The 25,275-nt window shown below is 38.1% G+C and overlaps 2 protein-coding genes and 1 long non-coding RNA gene across 16 annotated transcripts; all 3 read left to right on the top strand.

The window, feature by feature from the left end:
- The first annotated feature begins 892 nt into the window (after nucleotides 1–892).
- On the top strand, nucleotides 893–8,706 carry PUR2 (Glycinamide ribonucleotide (GAR) synthetase). 11 transcript variants are annotated; one of them, XM_089930247.1, is made up of 7 exons: nucleotides 893–1,566; nucleotides 1,681–1,709; nucleotides 2,565–2,814; nucleotides 3,597–3,882; nucleotides 5,374–5,747; nucleotides 6,793–7,323; nucleotides 7,760–8,706. In XM_089930247.1, exons 4-7 carry the CDS (start codon nucleotides 3,603–3,605, stop codon nucleotides 8,171–8,173), a joined length of 1,599 nt encoding a protein of 532 aa, XP_089786373.1. In that variant the 5' UTR covers nucleotides 893–1,566; nucleotides 1,681–1,709; nucleotides 2,565–2,814; nucleotides 3,597–3,602; the 3' UTR covers nucleotides 8,174–8,706. The 11 variants fall into 11 exon arrangements, with proteins under 11 accessions (XP_089786373.1, XP_089786374.1, XP_038989479.3 ...); XM_089930248.1 differs by lacking the exon at nucleotides 1,681–1,709 and having other exon boundaries at nucleotides 1,142–1,566; nucleotides 3,575–3,882; nucleotides 5,377–5,747; XM_039133551.3 differs by lacking the exons at nucleotides 893–1,566; nucleotides 1,681–1,709 and having other exon boundaries at nucleotides 2,671–2,814; nucleotides 3,575–3,882.
- Nucleotides 8,707–9,820: 1,114 nt separating this feature from the next.
- Nucleotides 9,821–10,230, top strand: LOC149767827 (uncharacterized). The gene is made up of 2 exons (XR_016400352.1): nucleotides 9,821–9,958; nucleotides 10,048–10,230. It is a non-coding gene; the product is annotated as an uncharacterized LOC149767827 (long non-coding RNA).
- A 1,817-nt stretch (nucleotides 10,231–12,047) lies between these two features.
- Nucleotides 12,048–20,365, top strand: LOC103704805 (putative methylesterase 14, chloroplastic). Of its 4 annotated transcripts, XM_089930252.1 has the most exons (6): nucleotides 12,513–12,645; nucleotides 12,757–12,966; nucleotides 15,850–16,089; nucleotides 16,193–16,336; nucleotides 16,918–17,052; nucleotides 19,722–20,365. In XM_089930252.1, exons 2-6 carry the CDS (start codon nucleotides 12,811–12,813, stop codon nucleotides 19,995–19,997), a joined length of 951 nt encoding a protein of 316 aa, XP_089786378.1. In that variant the 5' UTR covers nucleotides 12,513–12,645; nucleotides 12,757–12,810; the 3' UTR covers nucleotides 19,998–20,365. The 4 variants fall into 4 exon arrangements, with proteins under 4 accessions (XP_089786376.1, XP_089786378.1, XP_089786377.1 ...); XM_089930250.1 differs by having other exon boundaries at nucleotides 12,048–12,966; XM_089930251.1 differs by having other exon boundaries at nucleotides 12,585–12,966; nucleotides 16,193–16,294; nucleotides 19,722–20,244.
- The last annotated feature ends 4,910 nt before the right edge of the window (nucleotides 20,366–25,275 follow it).

Below are 25,275 nucleotides of genomic sequence, written 5' to 3'. Positions count from 1 at the left end.
ATCTACCATTTTATTCCCAAAAAAATCTAGCATTCAACCAACCAATAACTTTCCATACCAAACTGATCAATCGAGCAGTGATCGGCAGGTGATATTTAACTTTTTTTTATTAATATTATAAAATGAATGAGGTTGTTATTATCAAGTTATTAGTTCCATTCCACTCTCTTCTAGTACGACTAAGTATATAATATTCATGATAATTGATGAGCATTGTGACTTTCCACCTTTTTTCCAATAAAATTTTGATCAAGTTTATATAAACTATCAGGGCGAGAGGCAGAGTGGGATAAGATAGGGATTAGCCCCTTCAGATGTACAGTATTTCACATAAATCACATGTCATTAAGAATTATATATATATATATATTATACATGCACGCCTATGCACATGCCCATAGACACACACAACGTATGTGTGCATAAAGAATATATAATAGAGAAATGTGTATGTATGAGTAAAACATGTATATATATATATATATATATATATATATATATATATATATATATATATATATATATATATATATATATGCATGCATGTATTCTTTTTATATTGCAAAAAAAAGGCCTCTAATCCACTTGAAACTTCGTTCCATCTCAGCCCATGTAGGTTGGAACCTAGGTCCTTTGAGCCAAATGTCAGGAATTCATATGTTAGTTGAGGGCCGAATCAAGGGCGAGCATGCAGAATTGAACCTCTAACCTCTTGCTCAAAGGGTGAGAGATAATACGATTCGAGCAAGGACTCGATGGTTAGGTTAATGTTACGATCGAAAGTGGGATGATACATTGGACTCATGCCTAACTCACTGGGTCTTAGCTTTCCTATTGGGAAGGTCTGATTTGGTTTTTATTTGGGTCCGACCCAGGTCTGCTTGATCTACTTGCACTCCTTGAGTGAAGGCCAAGGCTTTCTAGAGAAGTATGTATACATGGTCCCTTCAGCCGGCAGGTGCCTTCCAACGCCACTCTTTATTTGAGACCGAGCTCAAATATATAGACTGCATCAAGTGTTTCGATTGAAAGCAGGTCTCCCACCCGACTTCGTATCCCTTCCCACGAATTATTTCGTACCGGGAACCGAGGGCGGTGGGTGGAAAAGAGAAGTTGAAGGGAATTTGGCCTGCATCCACCTATTCGATGAAATGCTTGTAAGAGATGCATCCATCCCTGCTGCCCAGAAAGGCTGCCCATGGCGTCGCCCGGACTTGCATGGTTGACATAGTATTTGATTGAAAGCATGCCGTTTGATCCTCGTTCTTTGGTTTGGCAAACGATGCTAAATGCTTGTAAAGTAAATGGAGATGTTAAGCTTGGTGGAATGGCTGGGCAAGACAGCCTCCCCTCATATGCTCCTCTCTCTGATCTGGATGCTTCGGTAGGCAGGGGAGAAAACAAGGCCAAGATGAGGGGAGGCTAATGAAGGAATTGGGTGTGAAGAAGGAAGTTGGATCTGGCTGGATTTCTAGCTGAAGCTATCAACCTCAGCTGATTCAAATGGCAGCCAAGTAGGTCTTAAATCAAAGGTCGCTGCATTTGTCAACCGATCCGCTAATTTAGGTTTGTATCAAAGGTTTGATGTTTTTTTAACTTGCTTTGATGTCCCTCGTCTTTGCATGCTTATACTTCAGATTGTCTACAACTCAAATTCTCAATCTGAATTTTGCTTTGCAGCTTGTGCATGGCTCATCGAGGTCAAGAGCGTAATTGTCTCCTCTCACAGTAGAGACGCATTAGAATTGATGTGGTTTTTCCATGTCTGGTCAGGAGAAGTTAGACTCTGAAATGGAAATACGAATGAGTGGCTTTCATTCCAACTATTTAGTTAAAAAGAGCCATGTTCATATTTCGATTCTAGGTGGAAATGGAATGTCCCAATTTTTTAAAACTTAACTTTCCTTCTAGTATTCACATTCTATTTTGATTCTAATTTTAATTTTGGTTACAAATCAAATATGTCGAAAAATATGACCATATTCCGTTACTTGTTCCAATCTATTTCGATTCTGATTTTAATTTCGGTTGCGAACCAAATACTTTCTTTGCCGTATTGATGAAGAAGTTGATGACACGTATAAGCAAGCATTTTAACGCATCAGCTGAGCCACGTTAGCCCTTCTCTAAATCTGTTCACCTTTTTTTTCCATTCCGGCCTCTGGATTTTGCCAGGGTTATTCCCATTAAATTAGAAGCTTATGGGACCCAGTTTCTACAAAATTGCAGGTCCCACAATTTGTACCAATGGAAGCCAACCAAGGCACTCTTAAGCCTGTTTCGTACATAATTGGAAAACGCTGTTACTCCCTTGAAATGTGGCATCAATTTGGACGCCTTGATAGCTTTTTTTTTCCGTGAGATTTGCCTTCTTTTCAGTCTTGCTAGATAAATTTCTTGCACCACACTACATAGAGGTCATCAAAAGGGACCAATTTGGTACTCCCCAGCCCACGGACTTCACACGAGCCCACCGAACCCGGCGCGCACACCGAAAGGATTCGCCGGTTTCCCTCCCCCTGGTTTGGCTCTCACCTTACCTCACTTTATTTTCCTCCTTCTAGATTAAATCTCTGCCGTCGGATTGGCCAGCATCGGTATGATCGACCTCTGGGCGCTCTCCGGACGCGAAGTGGACGATAAGCAACCGAGGGCGTGACGGTATCAAAAGCCCTCGATTTAAAGACTTGAATCGGTGCCATCGCTTCTCAGTCCTCGCCTCTCCCCCCCCGGCCCCCACCTCCAAAAACCCCATTGGAAAAAGCCGGCGGTTTTAGGCGTTCTCAGGCGGTAAAATTTTGCGATAATCTCAAGGTAAGATCCCAATTTTAATTTTTCGTATCGATTCATATGATTTAAAATAAAAATATTGATAATCCAACTCGTATGTTAGTTTTTTTTTTCTGATGGAGCAATTCTTATTTAAATTGAAATTTTGTTGTTTTCTTTCAATTTAAATATGAAGGTAATAATAATCTTTCTCCTTTTCTATTGTTTTCCATTTGGGGTCGTTTGGTATGGAGTGATCGTCCCAGAATGAAGGTAGATGGAGGTGATGAAATATCTTAGTAGAATTCACCGAATCCGAATCCGAAGATCTTTCACCGCTGAGCTATTGTCGGATTTAAACCCCACTCAGGAGAATTACCGGGTCCAGCTTTGGAATCCAAACCCACCTATTTTTTGCCTTTCTTTGTCCATATCTTGATTCCCTGGGAGACGACGTCAAAGGAGAGAAATATCTTAGTAGAAGCTAGAAAGCAGTTAGGTCACTTTCTTCTTCTCTCCCTTCTCTTCCGTTTCTGTTCTTCTTCGTTCTCTTCTCTCTTTGTTCTTCATTAGTTTTCTTTTCTCCTGGGGAGGTAAAAAAAGACCAGCTTGGGGAAATAAAAAGGTGTCTATGTTGAGATATTTTAGTAGTTATCGACATAGGTTTTTGGTTTGATTTGTTACGAGTCTTGTTGTTATGAAAGAAGTTAAAAAACTCTGAATATTTAGTCTTCCTTGCTTATTTCAATACTTAAATTTATTGGAGATGGTTGTTTTTTGTGCTTACTAACTTTTTTTTTTCTAGTATAATTTTTTTTTTCTGTTAGGAATCAATGGCTTGTGCTGCTCACAATATCGCGAGCTCACTGAGATTTCCAGATTTCGGACCAGCAAAAGTATTCCCCAAGAATCATCTTTGCAGTGGCTTGAGTTCATCAGTTTCCTTCGTGGGTTACCAGAAATGGAGATGGAGTGCTCTTTCATTGTCACATATTGGAGAATTCCCTGTGTCGACTCGTTGGAGCTTCATCACCAGGGCGTCGAATAGCTCCAATGGGGATTTGCAGGGAAATGCCTTCTCTGGCAGCGGCAATGGCAGCGCCAAGGACGCTGGTGAGAAATTGGGACCTTAATTCATAAGTATTTCTACTATATAAAAAGAAAAATCCTTATGTGATCATCGGTAATAGAAGTTTGTACATATGTGCGAGTTATGTGTATATGTTACTGTCAGGAATATTTTAGCTAATGCTGCAATGATTTTTTTCCAAATTTTAGTGTTTCAAAAACACAACTTTTAGGAAACATCTGAAGCATGCATTTCAGATTTAATTTAAAATAAACTAGTTTTGAATTCCTATAGATATAAGTACAAGTAAATAATCAAACAATATGATCTAATCGATGTCATAAGGGATTCTAGAGACTATATGCTTGAAGAATTGTGGGTTTATCTCTGCCTTGGGTAGGACATTGATGGGGGAAATTTGATGCTTTGGTGGTTTGGTATCTTCCTTTTACTAAAGTCTTAGCAATCAGCATATCAAATGGAGCTTGTGAGGGACATTGTCTGAAGATTCTTCTTTGCTGCCCTATAATCTGTAGAGAATGTGAAGTGCCTTGGTTTTTCTTGCTAGATTATTGGAGTAGGTGTTTTGATTATTGGGAAATGTTTTCCTAAGCAGTGACGAGGGAGTACTGGAGAAGAAGATTCCTTTTTCTTGTGTTGTCGTGGAAATGGAAAGGCAAGGTGTGCTGTGTGTACCATGCCATTCTAGTGCTTGGCATGCAATGGAAGGGCAGCATGCCAAAGTTTGACTTATAGCTGCTAATGTTGGATGCTGGTAAGCCACTGGCATGTTATATATTTTATGTGCATGCCAAGCCATGCCAACCAGAACTTAAATCAGTGCCTAAAGTGCTTAATTCTGTTGGATTAGGAAGGGTAAGATTTGAAAATATGTTCTTGTTGGAGTTGGAGAGTTTAATTTGGCGATTTTTTTGGGGGGTTATAAAGGTAAAAATGAGATTAGATTAGTGTTCTTGGAGGATAGCAGGTTTTAAAATGAATGTTCAGATTAATCAAACGCTATTTGTTGTGGTTTTCTGCTACTGCCACTGTGACTAAATCTGAGCCATTTTATTGACCTTGAATGTCACTGTTGTTATGCTTGCCTACTTTTGTTTTCGAAATTATGGAATGCAAAGATGCAGATCATGGTTTTCCTTCATTTCTTCTTCTTTCTTTGAATTTATAGTATTCTTGGGATTGTTAAGATCCATCGTAAATAACACTGTTGATGTGAGTGGTAAACTGAAGTTACATACTAAATGTTGAGTTAAACCTCATATCTTCAAAATGCGGTTTGTATTAAGGGGCCATATGAATGTTTGAAATATGATGTTTATGTAGTCTTTCTAGTCTTATGATTATGAAATATCTTTACTGCAGCTTTAGTCTGGTCCAATAAATTATTATTGGTATAACAATCATCCTCTTTAATTTCTTTATTGTGATCTAATGAATTATTATCAGTACAAGGATCACCCTTTCTTGTCTTCATTGGAAGAAAGTTATTTCTGATTGCATATTTCTTATTGTAGAAGAAGGGGTAGCAGTGCTGGTCATTGGCGGTGGAGGAAGGGAGCATGCACTTTGCTATGCCTTGAAGCAGTCTCCGTCCTGTGATGCAGTTTTTTGTGCCCCTGGTAATGCAGGGATTGATCAATCGGGGGATGCCACCTGCATATCAGACCTAAATATCTCTGACAGTGCAGCTGTGATATCCTTTTGCCACATGTGGGGAGTTGGCCTGGTGGTAATTGGTCCAGAAGCTCCTTTAGTTGCTGGTCTTGCGAATGACCTTGTTAAGGCTGGGATCCCAACGTTTGGCCCATCAGCAGAGGCTGCAGCATTGGAGGGATCGAAGGACTTCATGAAGAAGTTGTGCGACAAATATGGCATCCCTACAGCAAATGTATGTTCTCATGTTTTCAATTTCAAGTATTCTGAACTGATTTCTAATCTTTGTACACTTGTTAATTCCATATGATGTGGGAATGTCACTGCTTTTGGGGTAGAAAGCATGCGAACTGAATTTTGGTCAGCGATTGAAATCCCATGGGTTAGGGCCATCCTGAATTTTCTATGGAACACGACGCACCACGTCATGCGCTTGGGACAGCGGGCGTCTCATCCCATCCCACTCCCAATCGTGCCCTATCCCGTCCTGACACCTGAGGCAGTGCCCTATCCCAACACTCGGGATGGAAGGATGCCCCACCATCCTGCTAGGCCTTAAAATCCTTGATTTTGATCACTCCAAGTCATTCAAATGGGACATGTTTGATTCCCTGGTCAAGTGAAGTCAGGCCTGAACATATAAATCAACCTTCGATGAGAAATTCTTCTTAATAAGAATTCCAGCATCAATTCCATCCACCCCCACCCTTGTGCACTCTCCCTCTTCTTAATTTACTCTTATTGTTGTAATCTTCTGTTTGATATTTACTGTTCTTAAAATGAAAGATCCTTTCAAATAATTAGATGGCTGAATGACTCTTATAAGTTTTAGTTTCAATATAAGTTCTAGTTTAGTTTTTGTCTCACTTCATATTCAAAAACTTACGATTTTGATGCTCTCTCTCTCTCTCTCTCTCTCTCTCTCTCTCTGAGAACTGGGATGAGTGGAAGGCTAGGCAAATATAAAAGTGAAGGTGGGATCGAACCTTGGTCTCTTGTATCCATATGAGAGACTTTACTAACTTGACTAGTTGGCAGCCACTAGTCATTTACTTCTTTTTACATATTCAAAGAAGGAAATTACTACTGTTTGTTTCGGTTTGTATTTGAGTTTTCTTTATGCTTGGTTGTTTAATTACTACCGGTGAGCCATATAGAAAAATTGAAAGAACTGAGTGACACCCTGTCACATAAGTTTGTGGATCAAACATTTACTTTCTGTGCTTCTTTGTAGCTTCATTTTACTAATTTTGTGCTATGGTGCATGTTTGTTTGTGCAGTATCGAACCTTTACAAACCCTTCTGATGCAAAGCAATATGTTAAGGAGCAAGGAGCGCCTATTGTTGTCAAAGCTGATGGATTGGCTGCTGGGAAGGGAGTCATTGTTGCCATGACTTTGGAGGAGGCATATGAAGCTATAGACTCAATGCTGGTTAATGGTGCTTTTGGATCTGCTGGTTCCCGAGTCATTATTGAAGAATTCCTTGAGGGTGAAGAAGCTTCTTTCTTTGCTCTGGTGGATGGTGAAACTGCCTTACCGCTTGAATCTGCACAGGACCATAAAAGAGTGGGCGATGGGGATACCGGCCTAAATACAGGTGGAATGGGTGCATATTCTCCTGCACCAGTACTAACAAAAGAACTTCAGTCTGCAGTCATGGAATCAATAATCCTCCCAACAGTGAAGGGGATGGCAACTGAAGGGTGTAAATTTGTTGGTGTGTTGTATGCTGGTCTTATGATTGAGAAAAAATCTGGGTTACCTAAGCTCATTGAGTACAATGTCCGCTTTGGAGATCCTGAATGCCAGGTCAGTAACTGTTCAATTACTTGGCAAGCATTCAACACTACTTACTAAGTTCATATAATCTGCATATTTGGTCATAATGAAAAATATGATAATGTGGAAGAAAATTTGGTATAAATATCCTAAAGGGCCTGATTCTGGTTGCCTCTTAAGATGAAATATTCTGTGCCATTAGTTGGCTTCGATTGAACTAGTCATATCATATATTGGTGCAATTTTTGTGATTTTATTGTTCATAGAGAAATTCTAAGCTTGGATTATTGTGTAGTCGCATGAACAACATCGCACTATTAAACTTTACATGATTAATGTTGCTTATAATTCTACGAATTTGATTTAATTTGATTCATTATGTGAGTATCATGTTTGTGTATAGTTTTATTTTATCTGTGATCAGAAATACTGATGCATGAACTCCCCTTCTGACTATAATTAACAGGTTCTGATGATGCGGTTGGAGTCCGATCTGGCACAGGTTCTGCTTGCAGCTACTAGAGGAGAGTTGGGCAGGGTATCACTGAGTTGGTCATCTGGACCGGCTATGGTGGTGGTGATGGCTAGTCGAGGTTATCCAGGTGCCTATGAGAAGGGCACTGTGATAAAAAACCTAGAAGAAGCGGAGCTGATTTCTCCTATGGTTAAGATATTTCATGCTGGAACAGCTCAGGATTCAAATGGCAATTTCATTGCCTCAGGGGGTCGTGTGCTTGGGGTAACTGCGAAGGGAAAAGATTTAGAAGAAGCGAGAGCAAGGGCTTATGATGCAGTTGAAGCAATTGACTGGCCTGAAGGATTCTGTAGGCATGATATTGGCTGGAGAGCACTTAAACGCATGCCATTAGCAAGTCGCTAATAAGCAGAATTTTTGTAAGCATTGGGACTCACTGGCTTTTTTTGACAAGACAAATCATAAAAACTTTTACCAGAACCATACTACATGAGGAAGCAGAGAAAGAGAGAGTGAGGCATGCAAAGATAAGCTGTGAAATGCTTGTTGGAAGCTGATAGCAAAGAAAGTTACTTTGTTGATGTAGCCTTTTGCCTTGGTGCTGTTCATGCTTAACTTAGATCTAAAGAGATGCATTAATCCAATAGACCTGCAGCTTGATGATTTTTCTTACCAGCTGATCTGAGGGAGGGTGAAGAAGGCCCAGTCATGAGGCAGAGATAAGAAACAATAAATGGAAAAGCTAGTGAGTGTTACGATAGATGAGGTTATACATATTGGTACGATTGAGTCAGATCGGGTGATAGTTAATTGTATCATGTTTGTGTATGCTTCTCAAATTTCAGCATATAGCCCGCAAACTTATGCCATGGTATAAAAATGCATGCCTTGCCATCAATTATCAATATCAATTATTAATACTTGTGCTTCGATTTCAATCCTCTTAATCTCTGCAAGCGGGTTCACAAGTGGTTTATTTTAAATTGGCACATTTTTGACTGCTTAAAATTTGAATCTTGCCCATGAGAATTAGAGAGGCAGTATCTTATAGCTTTGAACAGATGTGTATTATATTTCAAATTTTCTACCATAATTTTATTCTTCTGCTATTTCCTCAAAGAGATTGTTACATGTGATGTGTTTTAACCTGGTAAATTGTGGTGAAATTGGATGTGCCTCCTTTCTGTTGAGTCAACAAAGTTTTCTTTTCTCTATTTATGGACATCTTGATCACAAAGAAAACATGTAACATTTTCTTGTTTCATTTCTGATTCTTAGCTCCATGGCATCTACTTGTTCATATCACATATGGTATATACTTTTGAGAGGCGGGAGTTATGCTTAAAAGAATTCTGCTATGATGCCTTGATGGGTTTGGTGTTTCTGATGTTCAATATTACCTTTGGAAAACATTTTGTAGGATTACTGCATACTACAAGAAGCTGATAGGTTTCTTTTATTTCCTATGAAACTGAGAGGTCGCATGTACTGCTGCATCTCCATGCCAGATTCAGTTCCTCTAAAACAAGCAAGCAAAGTTTCCACCTTGACCTAACCCACGTGGTAACAAATAAGATAGCTTAAATTTTTAACAGTTTATTAGAAGTTTTTCTTTTGGTAAGAAATCTGATCACGAACTGCTCTCAACCTCATATCATTCACTCTTCGTTTTTCTCGTCTCAAGGTATTCCATGATTTTTTTTTAAATTTTTTCACGTCTTTGACTTCTTTTTATGGAGTTTTGCTACTAATATGCGAGGCTGTGGTGAAGTTTCTGGTGAAGTTTCTTGGATTATATTGTCCTTATGCGTTGGATTTGTGTGGGAACTCTTGTCACTGATGGAATTTCGGGGCATTATTGGATTGAAATTATATAGTTTCTAACTGATTCTTGAATCTGTTTTTCTAAATATCTGCACTTGATGCAAGGTTTTGCACAGAATTTGAAGCTTGGGAAATTTATAGCGAATTTGTTTCATTCCTTTTGTCTTTATAAGAGATTAGATGAATAGATGGATAAGAAGTCAAACTATTTAGTTTGGAAATTAATTTATTGATTTATCACACTAAGCTATTCATTAAGGATGGTGACTTGGAGATTGAAACTCTGTACAACTTAATCCATCCGAGCTATATTCAGTTTTGCTCAGAAAATAAACCTTCTTAAACAACCATGGATCTTGCAAGAAGGTTTGTACTCCATAACACTACTGTAGTATAGACTCTATAATTTTCCTCTTTAACTTTCCCATGTTTCCATTGATAACTTGAGTCTTCAGGTCCTCTATGTCCTTCAGTGATCGGTCTATATTCAGTCACCAGAAGCAGTTACCGAGTTTCGCCAAACTTTGGGAGAAAATAGGGTTGATATCTTTGTAATTGCAGAGTTGAAGAGTGTGCTCTTCTTTTGTTCACACTGGTTATTGTACATTATGTTTCTATTAATACATTTTTTAGTAGCATTGCCTCTCTTCACATCAAAAAAGAAAAGAAAAAGAAAGAGAGAAAAAAAAGAAGCTTGGTGGCAAACCCTGGAAACAAAAACAGCTCCATTATCATTTATATGTGGAGATTGGTGTTTTTTTTTTTTTTTACTAAAGTGGACGATTCATACAGATCTAATACGAAGATTGGTGCACTTCACACCACAATAGTATAGCATCGTATATGTTTATGATATATTGTTTGGAGCTGCTATTTTTTTGGTTTTTTGGTTTACCATAACTACATGCTCTATCATTACTCAGGGAAAAGATTGCATGTATGTTTTGAAGGTTAGATTGACTAATGACAACCCTTTCATATAATGAAATTTCCATGTACTTTGGTCTCCTAGTTGACCACCTTCCTCCTTGAACCCTCGCAAGAAATAAGTTTAACACCAACCTGCAGGTGAACGTGATGTGGGCAAGCACCGCATAGCTAATAAATATCTTCCATCTATTGAGATTGTAAGGACTCCTTATTGCTACAGCTCTAGAGCATTTGCACTTTAATAGGCCAGAATAGTAGCACCATTGTCATTCCACTCTAGAAGGTGCAAGGATATTGATCTTTACCTCTCATCCAAGATTTAAATAGTAGAACTTGCAGTGAAAAATTACAATTATCATTACAAAGCATGGGATTCATCGAACTTGAATGGTTGAAACTTGAAACTTGAGTATAGCCATGTTACTCTTCATCGACTACATGCATCATATCATTTCATGGAACAAACAGCCAATGAAATTCGATAATTATTTATTCAGATAGTGATGAATATTTCTCCACTGCATTATTGCACCTTAAGATGACACTAGTTATTGCACCATGTGGCTTTGCTTTCAGTGGGCATGACATTTTGGATTGTAGAATAATGGATGTGTACTTGCAATGAGCGAAACATGGTGGCTCTTTGCTTGCTAGCTCAAGAACAGCACAACACAGGCAATGCTTTATGGTGACTCTCCAAGTCTGTGATCTTATGATATTATTTTTTTCTTCAGAAGCCCTTCACAGAATCAGATCTTCTTTACTCATAGTTGTTTGCTGTTTTCTTGGTTTCTATTTCAGTAGATTACTATGGGACCAAACAAATTCCCCCCTCATGCTTCATGTGTCCTCTTACATTTCCCTCCACCAAAGCAATTCTAGGATGAACATGTACTCAAAGCAATTCTCTCCCATCCATTCAAGCTTTTGCCTAAACTGAAGGGACATTTGCAAGAACAAATTAGCAAGTGCAGGCCATAGCAATTCCTTCAAAGTTGAATCTAAAGATGAAATGTAGCCATTTGGTAAATGGCTGCATTTAGCTTTCTTCCATCCTGCCATCAAAAACAAAGCCTGAAGGTTTAGCTTTATAAACTAGTTGCATAAGAAGGCACCCCATGCCTAAACTAGTGGAAACATAGTTTAGAACCTTTCTTTATTAGATAAATTAGTGAAGGCATAAGCTGCACATTGGAGCAAAAATATTATGAAAAAAATGCACACAGCACTTGACACCCACCAAAACTTCATGAAGAATATGATGTTAATATTTCACAAGGCACAATCAAATTGTCCATCAAACTTCAAACCTTGCAATTATTAAAATAAGATATAGCTACAAAAATATTATTTTGGTAATAATCTATGAGAGAGAATTGGTGGGTGGATGAAAACCAAAAGGACTCGCTATCTTCTTTTTTTTTAAAAAAAAAAAGGAAGCCAATTTTCATGGCTAGAGATCTGCGTCAACTGAGCGAATAATCCATCTAGTATTTAATTTCGACAGCTACAATTTCTCTTCCTTATCTCTTAGTCCCAAAATTTTTAATTTCAAAGCCAGTAGGAATCCACGATAGCCATTACTCTCTCTCTCTCTCTCTCTCTCTCTCACCAAACTACATTATAATTACTGAGGGTAAATGACATTGGGATGAAATTCTTCTCAAGATTTTTTTTTCCTTAAAACCCTATTTTTTTCACCCCAAGGGATTTTTTTTTTTTTTTTCAAGATCATTGGAAATAAATGGCCGATAAATTCGCAGATTCTCGTTATTTCCTCTTAACATCTTTCTTTGTAAAAGCTCCGAATTTTGTGATTTTCCTCTGAAAAATCTCAAGTAGTTTCTACATTCTCGTCTTGTTTGGGATTTTCTGGTTTTTTCTTCGTTAATTCTCAGAATGTGTCAGTCTGGAAAAATATAGAATTAACCACAGTTGTTCTATCTTTTCCCACAAAAATTCCATTTTGATCCATTTCAACTTCCCTTTGAGCTATAAAATCCCCCCTTTGGTCAGTTTTTCTAGCGTTTCTGGCGGTATTTTTTGGGATTGGTTGGGTCTTTTCTTCGTTTCGTAATCAAGATCTCATCTTTCCTGTTCCTGACGCAATCTCCTGTTCTTAGGTAGGTTTTCATCCTAAGTTGCAAGCTTTGTTTCCCTCAAAACATTTGCAAACTTGCTTCGCCTCGTCATTTTCTTCGATGGGTAATGGGTTGGCGTGCATGCGCATAAAGGACTTGAGAGGTGGCTTTGGATCTCAGAGCAAGAGGAATTCCTCTCGGAGGAAGATGGCGGCCCAAGAGGAGTTGCTTCTCCGCCAGGCTCTGTCAACGGCAAGCAACCGGCAACATTCCCAGCGCTTCGATGGTTCGATGTCTCGCCGGACCGGGTCCTTGAGCTCCCGCAGGCGGACACTATCGGATCCATTCTCCAATGGGAAGCAGGTCAGCTCCCAAAGTTCACTTTACGAGTTTTCAGTTCTCATTGTCTCAATTCTGATTTCCGATTTTCGAATCAACTTGAAAGCCTAATCATGACATTCCTTTTTGTTTGCATGATAAAGATGGCAGCTTTATAGTTTTTGTTATATAAATGAGTCAATTATAAAGGTAAAAGTTAAAGTATTTTGGTTTAACATTAAATTGGTGCCTTCTTTTTCATTCATATTTTCTGTCCGCAAGACCATGTTCAGAATCCTCACTAAACTGTAGAATGAGGTTGTCATGTGTATGAACAAATTGTTTCTTTGATTTGTTTAATTCTCCAAGCACGGACATTGGATCAACTAAGTTGTAAAATATTTGGAGGTAAGTAGCCTTGATGTTGCTCTTCAGAATTCAGTAGCCTTCATGATGTTCATTACTTGTTCCTTTGGTTGAAATCAGTCATTTGTCTGAAATAGGTCTGAAGATTAAAATTTGGGTGCTCTAGGCATATGACTATATTAGATCTGCCCAATGCTCCATTATTTTGAGGTCAGTGGATATGTGATTTACAAATTTCGCTTGGAAAACCCGAAAATGAAAAAGATGACCTCTTAAATGTAAGAGGGTTATGAGATCTTAATCAATATGCTATCTCCACCAGCCTTGTGACTCTTTCTAAGTTCATTTATTATCCCAAATAGGTTCATATTAGTGTATTTCGAAGTGGTGTTTATCCTTATTTTGTTGGTCATATACCATAATTCAATTTGGAGTAATCGGCATAAGGTAAAAGAAACAGCCTTTTCTTGTCTTAGAAAAGAGCATCTGTTTCTAAAGATCAAAATAAGCCAAAAATTATATTTCTCCAATACATTTGCATCAAAATTACCTAATGTATCACTGGTTTGTGCTGGCTTAAGCACCATTAAGTCAAGGCAAACCTTCTGATGTGGTTCACTTGTATCTAGCTGCTATTTTCCTTTGCATAGAGTATTTCTTTGGAGAAGTTGATATTTGTATTACACTGTTGCTTTGTTCCCTAAATCATTTTTGTCCCCAAATACTGCAAGTAGCGAAAAGGATGGAAACAGGATTGGATGTATTGGGAAGGGGTAATGGGCTTTGAAGGCCAGAAGCCTCTTTAGATTCTGCGAAATATGTACCTTTAATCTGCCTCGAGGATCAGACATCTCCTGGGTTCTTTACTATCTTGGTGGATGCACTGGAGACAAAGAATCAAAAAGCAAATGAGCCCTGGATTGGATTCTTTGGTCATTGTTCTCCGTCGGTAAATCTGGCTGGTGTGCAATCAACAGATTTTCACTCGTAAAATGAAGATTATACCTGAGGTCACAGTGCAGATCAAACATTCCTTTGCTGAATGGTGTAGCATGCGATGGGGAACAAAGCTACCTCTCATCAACTTGCAGTTTCCTTGTTAAATTCCTAAAGCCTCCTCTCCTTTCCACCTCCCCACTCTCTCTTGCTTTTTCCCCTGTTCACCTCTATGTACCCTCTTCTTTCTTCATTAACTCAATGAATTTGGGTGGCCTTGCCTCCCATTTATTCAAATAAAAAAAAAAAAGAAACATGTACTTTTAACTGTTTAGGCAATGTGTAAATTTGTGCTACAATGATGACATAAACATAAATGGTGCTTAATTACTGGTGCTGTTAAGACTAATATGATGCTTTAGCAAATAGATTGGCTCCCGAATACCAGAGTACTTCAAACAACCAAGATCTATACCATGTGCCCTCTTATTTCTAAAACCTGAAAGTTGTTTTTGTCAATAAAATACCAATGCTCTACAAATCCAGCTTATAATGATACAGTTTCTGAAGTGGATAAATGAAGCAAAGTGAAAGTCTAAGTAAACGAACTGAAATTTTGGTGCAATACCAAGTAACTCCTTTAAAATGCAGCCTTGGTTTTACCAAATGGTATATAACATACTCCCTTTTGAAGAATTCTGGTGTCTTTAGTTTCACTTGCTGCTTTCCTGCCCAAACTTTAGAACAAACTTGCTTGCATCGAGTTGATTATATTTGGAAATCGTAATCACAAAACTAGTATTATATGACATTGGAACAGATAATCTTGTGCAACTGTCATGCGGCTCATTCCTGATATGCCCTATGACTAATCCTGATTGTGTCCAGGAACATTGTAACTTCAGACTCCTGCAAGAAGCAGGAAAGATCAGTTCTGGAAAAAAGATACCTACTTAATGGATGAACCAGGACAAATAGTAGAAGGCCTCCTTTACAAGAGCTATGGGATTAATTGATTAAGGATACAAACATCTGGAGCCCATGTTTTTGTGTGAAAACTGTGGTAGAAAGAGGATACAAGAGTGACTCTAATATCTCTCAGTACTTCCACCATAGGTTCCACAGTTGATTTTTCAAAGATCAGCTTCATAATAAATTTAGATAAACATTCAGGCTGATATGTACGCTATTTCGTTTAGCTTGCACCTAAGTACCATATGAGGTATCAATTTTTCTAGAGTCAATATCTGGAATTCATTTTGACAGGCTGGCAAGTCCTGTGTACCTTTTTACTATTTGCTTCTAGTCCTGACTCCACCTATAGATATTCTATCTCTTACAGAAAATATTTTGATGTTTCAGTGTGATAATTATATTTGATTTTCACACATTAATCTATGATCTTTATCTTCCCATCACCTGATCTTCTTACGGAATTTCTTCTCTTTTTTCCCCTTCATTGTGCTCTCTGGTAGGGTTGTTCTACTAGTTCCTGTAAACAGGACATGTTCCTGCTGTGAATAACTGGTTTTTTTATTAACAACTGATCTATTTCCTAGATTTATGTATTTGCATAAAAAATTGCCATACTTAATTGATTTCTCATCCTTGAAAACTATTCTCCAGGTTCCAATTTATCTGGAGAACATTGAAACAAGGAAATTTGTTCTAGTACATGGAGAAGGATTTGGAGCATGGTGCTGGTATAAGACTATTTCCCTGCTAGAGGAAGTAGGGTTGACAGCGGTTGCTTTGGATCTTGCTGGGTCTGGGATAGACAATACAGACATTAACAGCATAACAACTATGGCTGACTATGCGAAACCTCTCATTGATTACCTACACGGACTTCCTGATGATGAAAAGGTGGAAAAAACTTTCAAGTTATTATAACTGTTATGCTTATGCACCTCTTCATTGTTTAATAATCATGTTTCTTGATAATATCTTGACCAGTTAAGCTTTACAGGTTATCTTGGTTGGTCACAGCTGTGGAGGTGCAATCATTTCATACGCACTCGAGCTTCACCCGAAGAAGATATCAAAAGCAGTGTTTCTGAGTGCAACAATGGTACTGGATGGGCAGAGACCTTTTGATGCGTTTGCTGAACAAGTCCGTATTTTACGTTAGTACTTTTATTTCTTTCTGGGCATGTGCAGGATTTTATTTTTCTAATTTTATAATGGTCAATAAATTAGGGGTAGCCTTTCCTGAAATCCCTAAACCTCCCAACTCTTTGTGAATGTGGTGTTTAATCCAGTCTCTTCACACAACATGAAGAGGTTTCATCAGCAAGCCAGCTGGCACCTTCTTTTCGCATCCACTCATGATTTTATCTCTATCATCTATTTTAAATCTTAGAAAATATAAAATCAGCATATGTAAATCTAAATAATATGATGTTAAACTTGTAAATGAGATAGTTCTTTAGTTTTACATGCACATGTAATTGCCGCCCTGCAAACCTGTTTACTGATACACCACCTAATCAGCAAGCCTCCTTTTGTGTTGCTATCTCAAGCTTATTGTGCATATTTAATCTTAGAAGATCCCGTGACACTTCTTAAACTTATCTTATAAAGGATGTCACTTATCACACATACCTGGGCTAAGATAATGTTTAAGTTGGAAGCTGCTTTTCACTTTTGATCACACCTGCAACTTATGCTTGCATATTCTATCTGTATTTGCAGCTAGGTTCTGCAGAAATTTTCATGCAAGAGTCACAATCATTATTATATGGCAATGGCAAAGACAAACCTCCTACAGGTCTCATGTTGGACAAACAACAAATTAAGGGGTTGTATTTCAACCACAGCCCTTCCAAGGTTTGGCTTCTGCTTCATCTGACAAATATCTTAAGAGTAAATTACAAAAAAAACCCTGAAGTTTACGTTTATCACACTTATACCTGGTAGTTTGTAAAACCTACACTTATAGCCAATTAAATTAACGGTGTTAGTGAAACTATTTACCTCATGTGAAAAGTCAAAATTTTTCTTGGATAGGGAGGAGGATGCACATATTTTCTTATATCCTTGAGTGGCCGTTATATCGCTTAAGGTTATTTTAGTCATTTTTGAAATTTTTCTGACGTGACATTTGGGTCTCATTTAAGGTTAACAGTTTGTCTGACTTTCTATTAACTAAAGTGTTAGACAAAAATAAACTTCAAGAGGGTAAGCATAGTTTTTTCAAACTATCGGGCATTAGTGTAAGTTACCCCTAATCTCAGAAAGGTTTTTGTAATTTAATTCAAAATGCTATTTAGGAAATCTGTTATTTTTTTTCAGAAACTATTTCTATGAATTCTCTGTGTTGAAATTTTCAATTACACTTTCATAGTATGGGTACTTGAAAATAGTTGCTCTTGATTGTTCAATAAAGAACTTAACTACCAGTTTCTGCTATGCAGCCTCCATGAGCTGAGATGTATTACATCTTGTAGCTGCAGTGAAATACCAGCTACACAACGCAATGTGTTTTTAATATTCTAACTAATTAACATATTGTGTTCCAAAAATATTGGAACTTCATATAAAACTCAAGGAGATAATAACAGTGATTACGCTCAAGGCTTTTTCCGCCTTACTAGTGGTCAGAAAAGATCATAATACATGAAAGTAACAATGGATAACCAAATTAAAGACCTTCATAACTTGATAGCATTATGAGCTATTAAAGCCACTAACAAAAAACAAATTGGCTTCGCCAATATTTGAATGATATTAACGAACAGCTGATTTTTGGTGTGAATGAATGAATATGCACCTTCGATAAGATTTATCGAATTTTTTGGCACCTCATATATAGTTCAAATTTGTAGCAAACCTATATCAAAAAATCGTCATATCATAGAACCTTTGCTACATTTGAATTCTATATGTTAACTTTCAAACTATTAGATACCATGCAATAAAAGCATTTTCATAAACAAGATTTTTTTTCTTTCCCCTATTTACTCATGTTTTTCAGGCTGACAAACAGCAAACAAGGATACCAAAACCATCTAGATCTAATAATGTAAAAGGGTCCTGTATAATTTGCAGCTGTATTTGGCATCATGTTTAATGTAGTGCGATAGTTGTGTTATGTTGGACATATTCTGCCGCTGTGCGGGCCATACCTTGCGGGGTCCCTGAGCAGCACAGGGAGGGTCACTGTCAGCATGTCTTGCCGCCTGCCAATGACGATGGCTTGGTTAGTAGGTGGGTTATACCCGAGGGTCCCTGAACCCATGGCGAGGCCAGGTCGGAGTCCGGGGTGGGCGAGGCCTGGTCGGAGTCGACTCGTGGCGCTGCCTTTGGTGGGGTTTTAGGAAATAGGGTTGCGCCTTCACTAACACCGGTCGGTTTTGGTGTAATGGTAGCGCTTGATCCTGACAACTGGTATCAAAGCCAGAGGTCTCGAGTTCGAAACCCAGGCACCGCGTTGGGGGGGGATGTTGGATATATTCTGCCGTTGTGCAGGCCATACCTTGCGGGGTCCCTGAGCAGCACAGGGAGGGTCACTGTCAGCATGTCCTGCCGCCTGCCAACGGCGATGGCTTGGTTAGTAGGTGGGTTATACCCGAGGGTCCCTGAACCCATGGCGAGGCCAGGTCGGAGTCTGGGGTGGGCGAGGCCTGGTCGGAGTCGACTCGTGGCGCTGCCTTTGGTGGGATTTAAGGAAATAGAGTTGCGCCTTCACTAACACCGGTTGGTTTTGGTATAATGGTAGCGCTTGATCCTGACAACTTGTAAAATATCTGTCATTATATTCCGATATAGACCTACATGGAGGCTATATATTGAAATTTAAACACCAATGGCAGAGGTAACCGTAGTCACATTTAAGGATTTGTCTTTAGGTCCTTGAATAAACTCCTTGTCTATATTACAAATCCTTCCAAAATTAGAACTAAAGTGCTGCCGTCATATCCAGATTCACTAATTCCCAGTGATAACAAATATGCATAAACATGATTTCTTGTCAGCAGAAAAACCCACCTCTCACTGTTGTGCAGTCTTGTTTGGAAGGAAAACATGATGGATCTATTTGCTAATTTAGAGTAATAGCACATTTTCACTGATGTAGTCACAATAATATCTCTTTTATAACTGGAATTATTTCAGGAAATTCCATATGGAAAAACCTTTGCACACTTCCAAAAACTTCACATTTCTGTTGTCATAATATCTGATAGAGAACGATGATTCAAATAAAAATGTAATGTATAATGACATAGAGACCTGAATGTTGGAACATACAAAACTGTCTACGAACACTTTCTATGTGGAAATCAGAAACAAATCTGAAGTACAGTATTTATAAGCACTTCTGCATGGAAATCAAAAGCAAATTCAGCATTTGTATATAAGGATAAAATTGTGGAGTATTCATTTCAGGCGCATGGAAAGTATCATATGCCCGGAGACATGCCACTTCATTTCCTGCCAATGTTTTGTTTCAAGCATTAAATATGTGCTGTCAATTGATTTTTGTGCTGCAATGACAGGATATTGCGTTGGCGTTGGTGTCCATGAGACCAATCCCTCTGGCTCCTATCATGGAGAAACTGTCTCTGACACCAGAAAATTATGGGACCGTCCGCCGATACTTCGTTCAAACGATTGAAGACAACATGCTCTCACCTGACATCCAGGAGAAGCTGGTCCGAGAGAACCCGCCTCTTGGGATATTCAAGATCAAAGGCACTGATCATTGCCCCTTCTTCTCGAAGCCACAATCATTAAACAAGATTTTGCTCGAAATTGCCCAGCTGTCTTGGTGAGAACAACCACAAATGTGCCATGAGTTTATGATGAGCTACAAGGCTGCAGGTTATATAGATACCGTGACAAAAATTATTTGAACTACATGAATGAACAACAGGGAACCCGATACTTGTGCTTCCTTTTAGTTATTTACATTTATCATGTTATTGTGATGGTTATAGTTTTCTTTCAGAAAAAAGAAAAACATACTAGATATATCCAGATATTTCAATTCACATATTATGTAGAGATTATTTGAATGTCTATCCATCCAATACAAAAAGCTTAACAGATATTTCTATTTATAGATTTTGATATTCAGTTTGTAAGAAATCTATATACGATAGTACAATAAAATATTAGAACAATTTTGGGTGATATATAATTTCATATCAGCTTGTATCTCTGAGTGAAGTTATAAGTACAAATGTAGTATTCTGTTTGCAGAAATGTTATGGACAAACATTTCTTAATCACACATTTACCAATCTGTATATCCTCAACCCCCCCTCCCCCCCCCCCCCCCCCCCCTCAAAAAAAAAAAAAACAGAGAGAGAGAGAGAGAGAAACATGCACTCAGACAGACACAAAACCATCATTATTTTGGCATGATCCATTTAGAATTGTTCCATAAGAAGCTACTAGTAGGTACCTAACTGGTTCTGTGAAAAGAAGCTGGATGTAAAAAGAAGAGCAGCAGAAGAAAAAGAGATTTTCCTCCCTTTTGCCAGCTTTTCCTCTGCTTACCAGTGGGAGTTATCATTTTCCAGCTTTTACTCTGTTCATCAATTCCCACATGTACCGGCACCGGCTAGACAGAGACAAATGAATCAAACCAGACGTACAGTATTCCTTCCCTTTATTGTAATGTACGGATGGTTCCTCCATCTGGGGGGAAAGCTGGGGAAATCTCTGTTCCCTTGTTCCCTGTCATCTAAATTACATGACAACTACTGGCCTGAGTGGAAGTTCAGCAGCTGAGTGTGAGGTTTAGGTGCAACTAAACATGAGCATTGTATTACTTCCATTCCATGTGTTAGCACCCAATTTTATATTTTTGCATCAAGTCTGCATGTTCCTGGAAATTTAAGGAGCCATTTATTATTCCTTTTTTTTCTTTTATTTACTATAGGCTTTGTGGCATAATGCTACTCCGACCGCAGTCGAATGAAACTATAGATCTTGCCCTGGGGTAAGCTGTAACTAAAGATAAGATTTCAATGATGTTGATATCCCTAAATAATAGAGCTCCTCAAAAATCATTGCTTACAATAAAGTGGAGATAAAATCATTATTAACACAATTTAGTTCTAGAAAATCCTATTTGAGAATAAATGCTGAATGTTGTAGCACTTGTTTTTGGCACTTATCTTCAAAATAACAAAACAAAAGTACGTGCTTGTATTGTTGTTCACCGAACAAAATATCATCTTTCTAGTTGGCATGCATATGTAAATATTTTCTCCTTTACTCAGACAAATTCTGAAAATGCCATGTAGTAGTCATTATTCATGGTATATATGACTATTGTAATAGAATAGATGGCAAATTAACAGGCAGAAATTAAATTCTTGTGATTAAATTCCTGTGACTCACATGAGGCCTTCACCAAAATCCATGCATTGAAAACTTCATGCATCCCAAGGGTATTTCAGCAGTAGAATCTATGTAGACGAGTAGGCTGAATGAATAAGACAAACATCTAATCGTTAGCACGAGGAGCGAAGGACAAACAAATGATTGGAATTTGGTTGATGCCTTTGCTTTTGTGGGACTTGGGGTACCTGCTTGTATTCCTTCCCCCTGAAAGCCTCATCTGTATCCCGGGTTCCCGACCGTATATAGGAGGCTTCTTCGTACACATGGAAGGTTGGTCGGTTGGCTATTTTGCAAGAATGATCATCATATTGCCGTCTTGGACAAAATGGATTCAGATTTTTTTTTCCGAACAAAATACCCTTCACCACTGATGGGATGAAACTATATATCGTATATGAGTATAATTCATAAAGAAAAAACATAACTTAAGAGAGAAGAGAGGGAGAAAGAATGAGAACTTTTTTCCTCCGGCCGCCGCCTGCGGTATCCACCACTGCCCTCCACAATTTAAAGTTTATTAGTAATGGTAGATAATGGTAGGTATGATCCATGATCGGAAGTAGACAGTAGTGGATATCATCAGCATGAGTGATTGTAGAGATGATGATGGTGGGTGGCGGTAGAAATCATTAACGATGGTGAATAGTATAAATCGTTGGTGTTGGTAGTAGTAGTGATAGAGATCAAAATACTAATATGCTTGGGTATTTTATCAATTTCTCTAGAATAGTGAATATATCCCAAAAAAAATACTTTAAACTCAATAAATGTACATCAGCAAATGTGTATCGTATGTTTAAAATACGTTGATCATCTTTGATGAGGATCATCCATTATCCACCATCAACTATTGATGGCTACGGTCACTAGTAAAGATCGTTGGCGATAATAGATAGCAATGGTATTATCGGTAACCAGTGCTAGAGAGTATCAAGAATGGTGGATAATGGTGGGATTAATAGTGGAGATCGTCGCTGGTGATGAGTGATGTTGAAGAAATCAACGGTAGTAGGTTGTGGTGGAGATCGTCATTATGGTAGACAGTGGTGGAGAATGTTGGTAAGGACAATTGTAGAAATCATAAACAATGATGGGTGGTGGTAGAGATCATCAACCATATTGATAGCGGCATAGATAGTGATGGATGGTGATGATTTTTGATGGTGGTGAATGATGAAAGAGATCCTTGATGATTGTAGGATGTTGTAGAGATCAAAATTGATGGTGAGTAATGGTGGACATCAATGATGAGAAGCAGCAACGATGATAGATGACTTTGGAGATGATTGATGGCGATGACAAAAGAGGGTCTTTATTTCACTTTCGCTTTCTTCTTTTAAGCTATTCCTTTTTCTGATAATTTATTTCATATTGGAGTATATTTTCATCCCACTTTCTCTTTCTTCTTTCGTATTCTAGGATGACATGGGGAGGAATGTTTTGGTCCAAAAAGTGGAAATAACCCTTCCCATAATTACAAAAAACTATAGATGCTTTTACAAAAAATAAAAATTCAATAATTATTTTTGCAAAATATCCAACTTAGCAGTACTGAATTTATTGGAAAAATCTTAAATAATTTGAAAAAGTCACTCAACTGTGCGGTGGTGGTGCATTGCCGTAACACTCTTCATGAAATTAGAAAAAGCCAGGTGATTGGTGGCAAGTGCCAAAGCAAATTTTTTTGAGTTACTATAGCACTACTTCCCAGCTCATAGGTACATTCTCCTCGGGGGCTCGCACTCTCTCTCTACAATCTTTTTATTATAATTGTTAGAATTATGCACAATCTCGCCCACCACATTATGTATAATATTGGATATCACAGCTGCTATATATATATCGCATGTACATGAGCTCGAAACAATCTCCAAAAATCATATGGTCCGATTGTCATATTCAAATTTAATATATACACCAATATATTATATTCGGTCTTTAGTATCTTTCTCGTAATCATAAAATTTTGTTGTTGTATTCTACTAAATCCGATCCTCAAAGTCAAGAAGCTCGACTTGTACATAAAACACACCAATATCATGAACATGACAAGCAATTCAAATCTCATGCTCCTCTTGTACCCTCATATTCTAACTATTCCTGCTCTGGGCTCTTGCTTATGCATAGAAGTCCTACGCTCCATGCTTTTTTTGTGCTTGGGGGAGAGAGAGAGAGAGAGAGAGAGAGAGAGAGAGAGAGAGAGGGAAGTCCTGGCCGCAGTCATCCTTCACACCGTGAGACTAAGAGCGTGCGTTCGACCGAGAGAGAGAAAGAGAGAGGGAGAGAGACCATGGAGGAGGAGAGGGTGGTGGCACCAATGTTGAAGAGGAGTCTGAGGAGAGGTTGCATAAAGACGACGAGAGGGCCATGGTTGGTCCGGAGGCAGGGGCGGGGTGGATCAGTGGCGACATCATGGAGGAGGCCGTCGGAGTGGGAAAGGGAGAACAACCGACGAAGAGAGAGGCGGCGGCGGCAGGTTGCGGCGAGAATATATGGTGGCCTGAAGAAGCACGGGAACTATGAGCTGCCGAGCCATGCCGACCAGAACGACGTCCTCAAGGCGCTCTGCAAGGAGGCCGGGTGGCACGTCGAGGAGGATGGCACCATTCATCGTTCACAGCTCGACGACGAGAACGCCATTCATCGCAAGGTAAATGCGTCCATGCATGCGATTCCACTGCTTCTTTCTCCTCCTCCTCCTCTTTTTCTTTTTTTTTTGATTTTTTTTCGAGTTTCAAAACCGGTTGAATATTCTAAGGGAGACGAACGGAGAACGGTTATTTACTTCAATTACACTAAGTTTGCATGCTAATCTGTGACAGGGTGAATATATACATATAATATATTATGGATAAGGAGCCGGCTCTCACCCATAAAAGTCTATGCAAATATATATACATGCATATACAAAGAGGGAGGTGGACTTAATTTGGATATCTTAATACTTTCTGAGAACAAAATCAATAATAAAACCCGATCAAATTAAAGATTTGTATCATGATTATTTATTTTAGTAGTCTCTACTTTATATATCATGTTGGTGCAAAAATGAATGGGTAAAATAATATTTCGGACTATATCTCGCTATAAGTACTAAAATTTGTTGATTTTAGCATATATATATATATGTTTTATCATATATAAATTATGATTCACATGATAAATTCTCAATTTAAATATGTTATCTTGTATTTTTGCACCATAGTTAATGTAAACTTTTATTTTTATATCCACACGATGGATAGGTTAAAAACAACTAAAATATATAAGTATTTTTAAATATTTTTGGTAGTTTCTCCCTTCGCCTATTACCTTTTGATAAATATTTTCAGCAATATAGATTACAATAAGTATGTGAATTATAATTTAGACCTTCCATTTCTAGGTCTGGGTTTGAAACGAAAAGATATCTTTCCTTTCTAAAGAAATGTAGTCTATTCTATACAACCTATTACATATTAGAAAACAGCCAAATATTTTTACTACATAATTTTTTTAATTTACTTCATATTAGTTTTATTTTTTGTTTTACAAAAGATATAACTAGTTATTGTTGACAGAGTTCTACTCGGGGATCTGGTAGCAATACGACAAATCTTGAATTAATGTCTTTTGACAACCACCACCTACAGTTGAATTACCGTTTGGAAACACGGGAAGAGATGAAAGAAGACGAGCTCTCACTAGATCTGACAC

This window comes from Phoenix dactylifera, chromosome 4, assembly GCF_051530095.1.
Source record: "Phoenix dactylifera cultivar Ajwa chromosome 4, Ajwa_hap1_PhDact_Kaust_v1.1, whole genome shotgun sequence".
In the NCBI taxonomy this organism is placed as follows: Eukaryota; Viridiplantae; Streptophyta; class Magnoliopsida; order Arecales; family Arecaceae; genus Phoenix; species Phoenix dactylifera.
Note: the sequence above shows the minus strand (reverse complement) of the source record. Positions and strands in the feature narration are given on the sequence as shown.

Coding starts and splice junctions, on each gene's coding strand:
- PUR2 (XM_089930247.1), top strand. CDS start 3,603: ATGGCTTGTGCTGCTCACAATATCGCGAGCTCACTGAGATTTCCAGAT. Junction 3,883..5,373: donor TGGCAGCGCCAAGGACGCTG/GTGAGAAATTGG, acceptor TTCTTATTGTAG/AAGAAGGGGTAGCAGTGCTG. Junction 5,748..6,792: donor ATGGCATCCCTACAGCAAAT/GTATGTTCTCAT, acceptor TTGTTTGTGCAG/TATCGAACCTTTACAAACCC.
- LOC103704805 (XM_089930250.1), top strand. CDS start 12,724: ATGGGTAATGGGTTGGCGTGCATGCGCATAAAGGACTTGAGAGGTGGC. Junction 16,090..16,192: donor GACTTCCTGATGATGAAAAG/GTGGAAAAAACT, acceptor TAAGCTTTACAG/GTTATCTTGGTTGGTCACAG. Junction 17,053..19,721: donor TCAACCACAGCCCTTCCAAG/GTTTGGCTTCTG, acceptor CTGCAATGACAG/GATATTGCGTTGGCGTTGGT.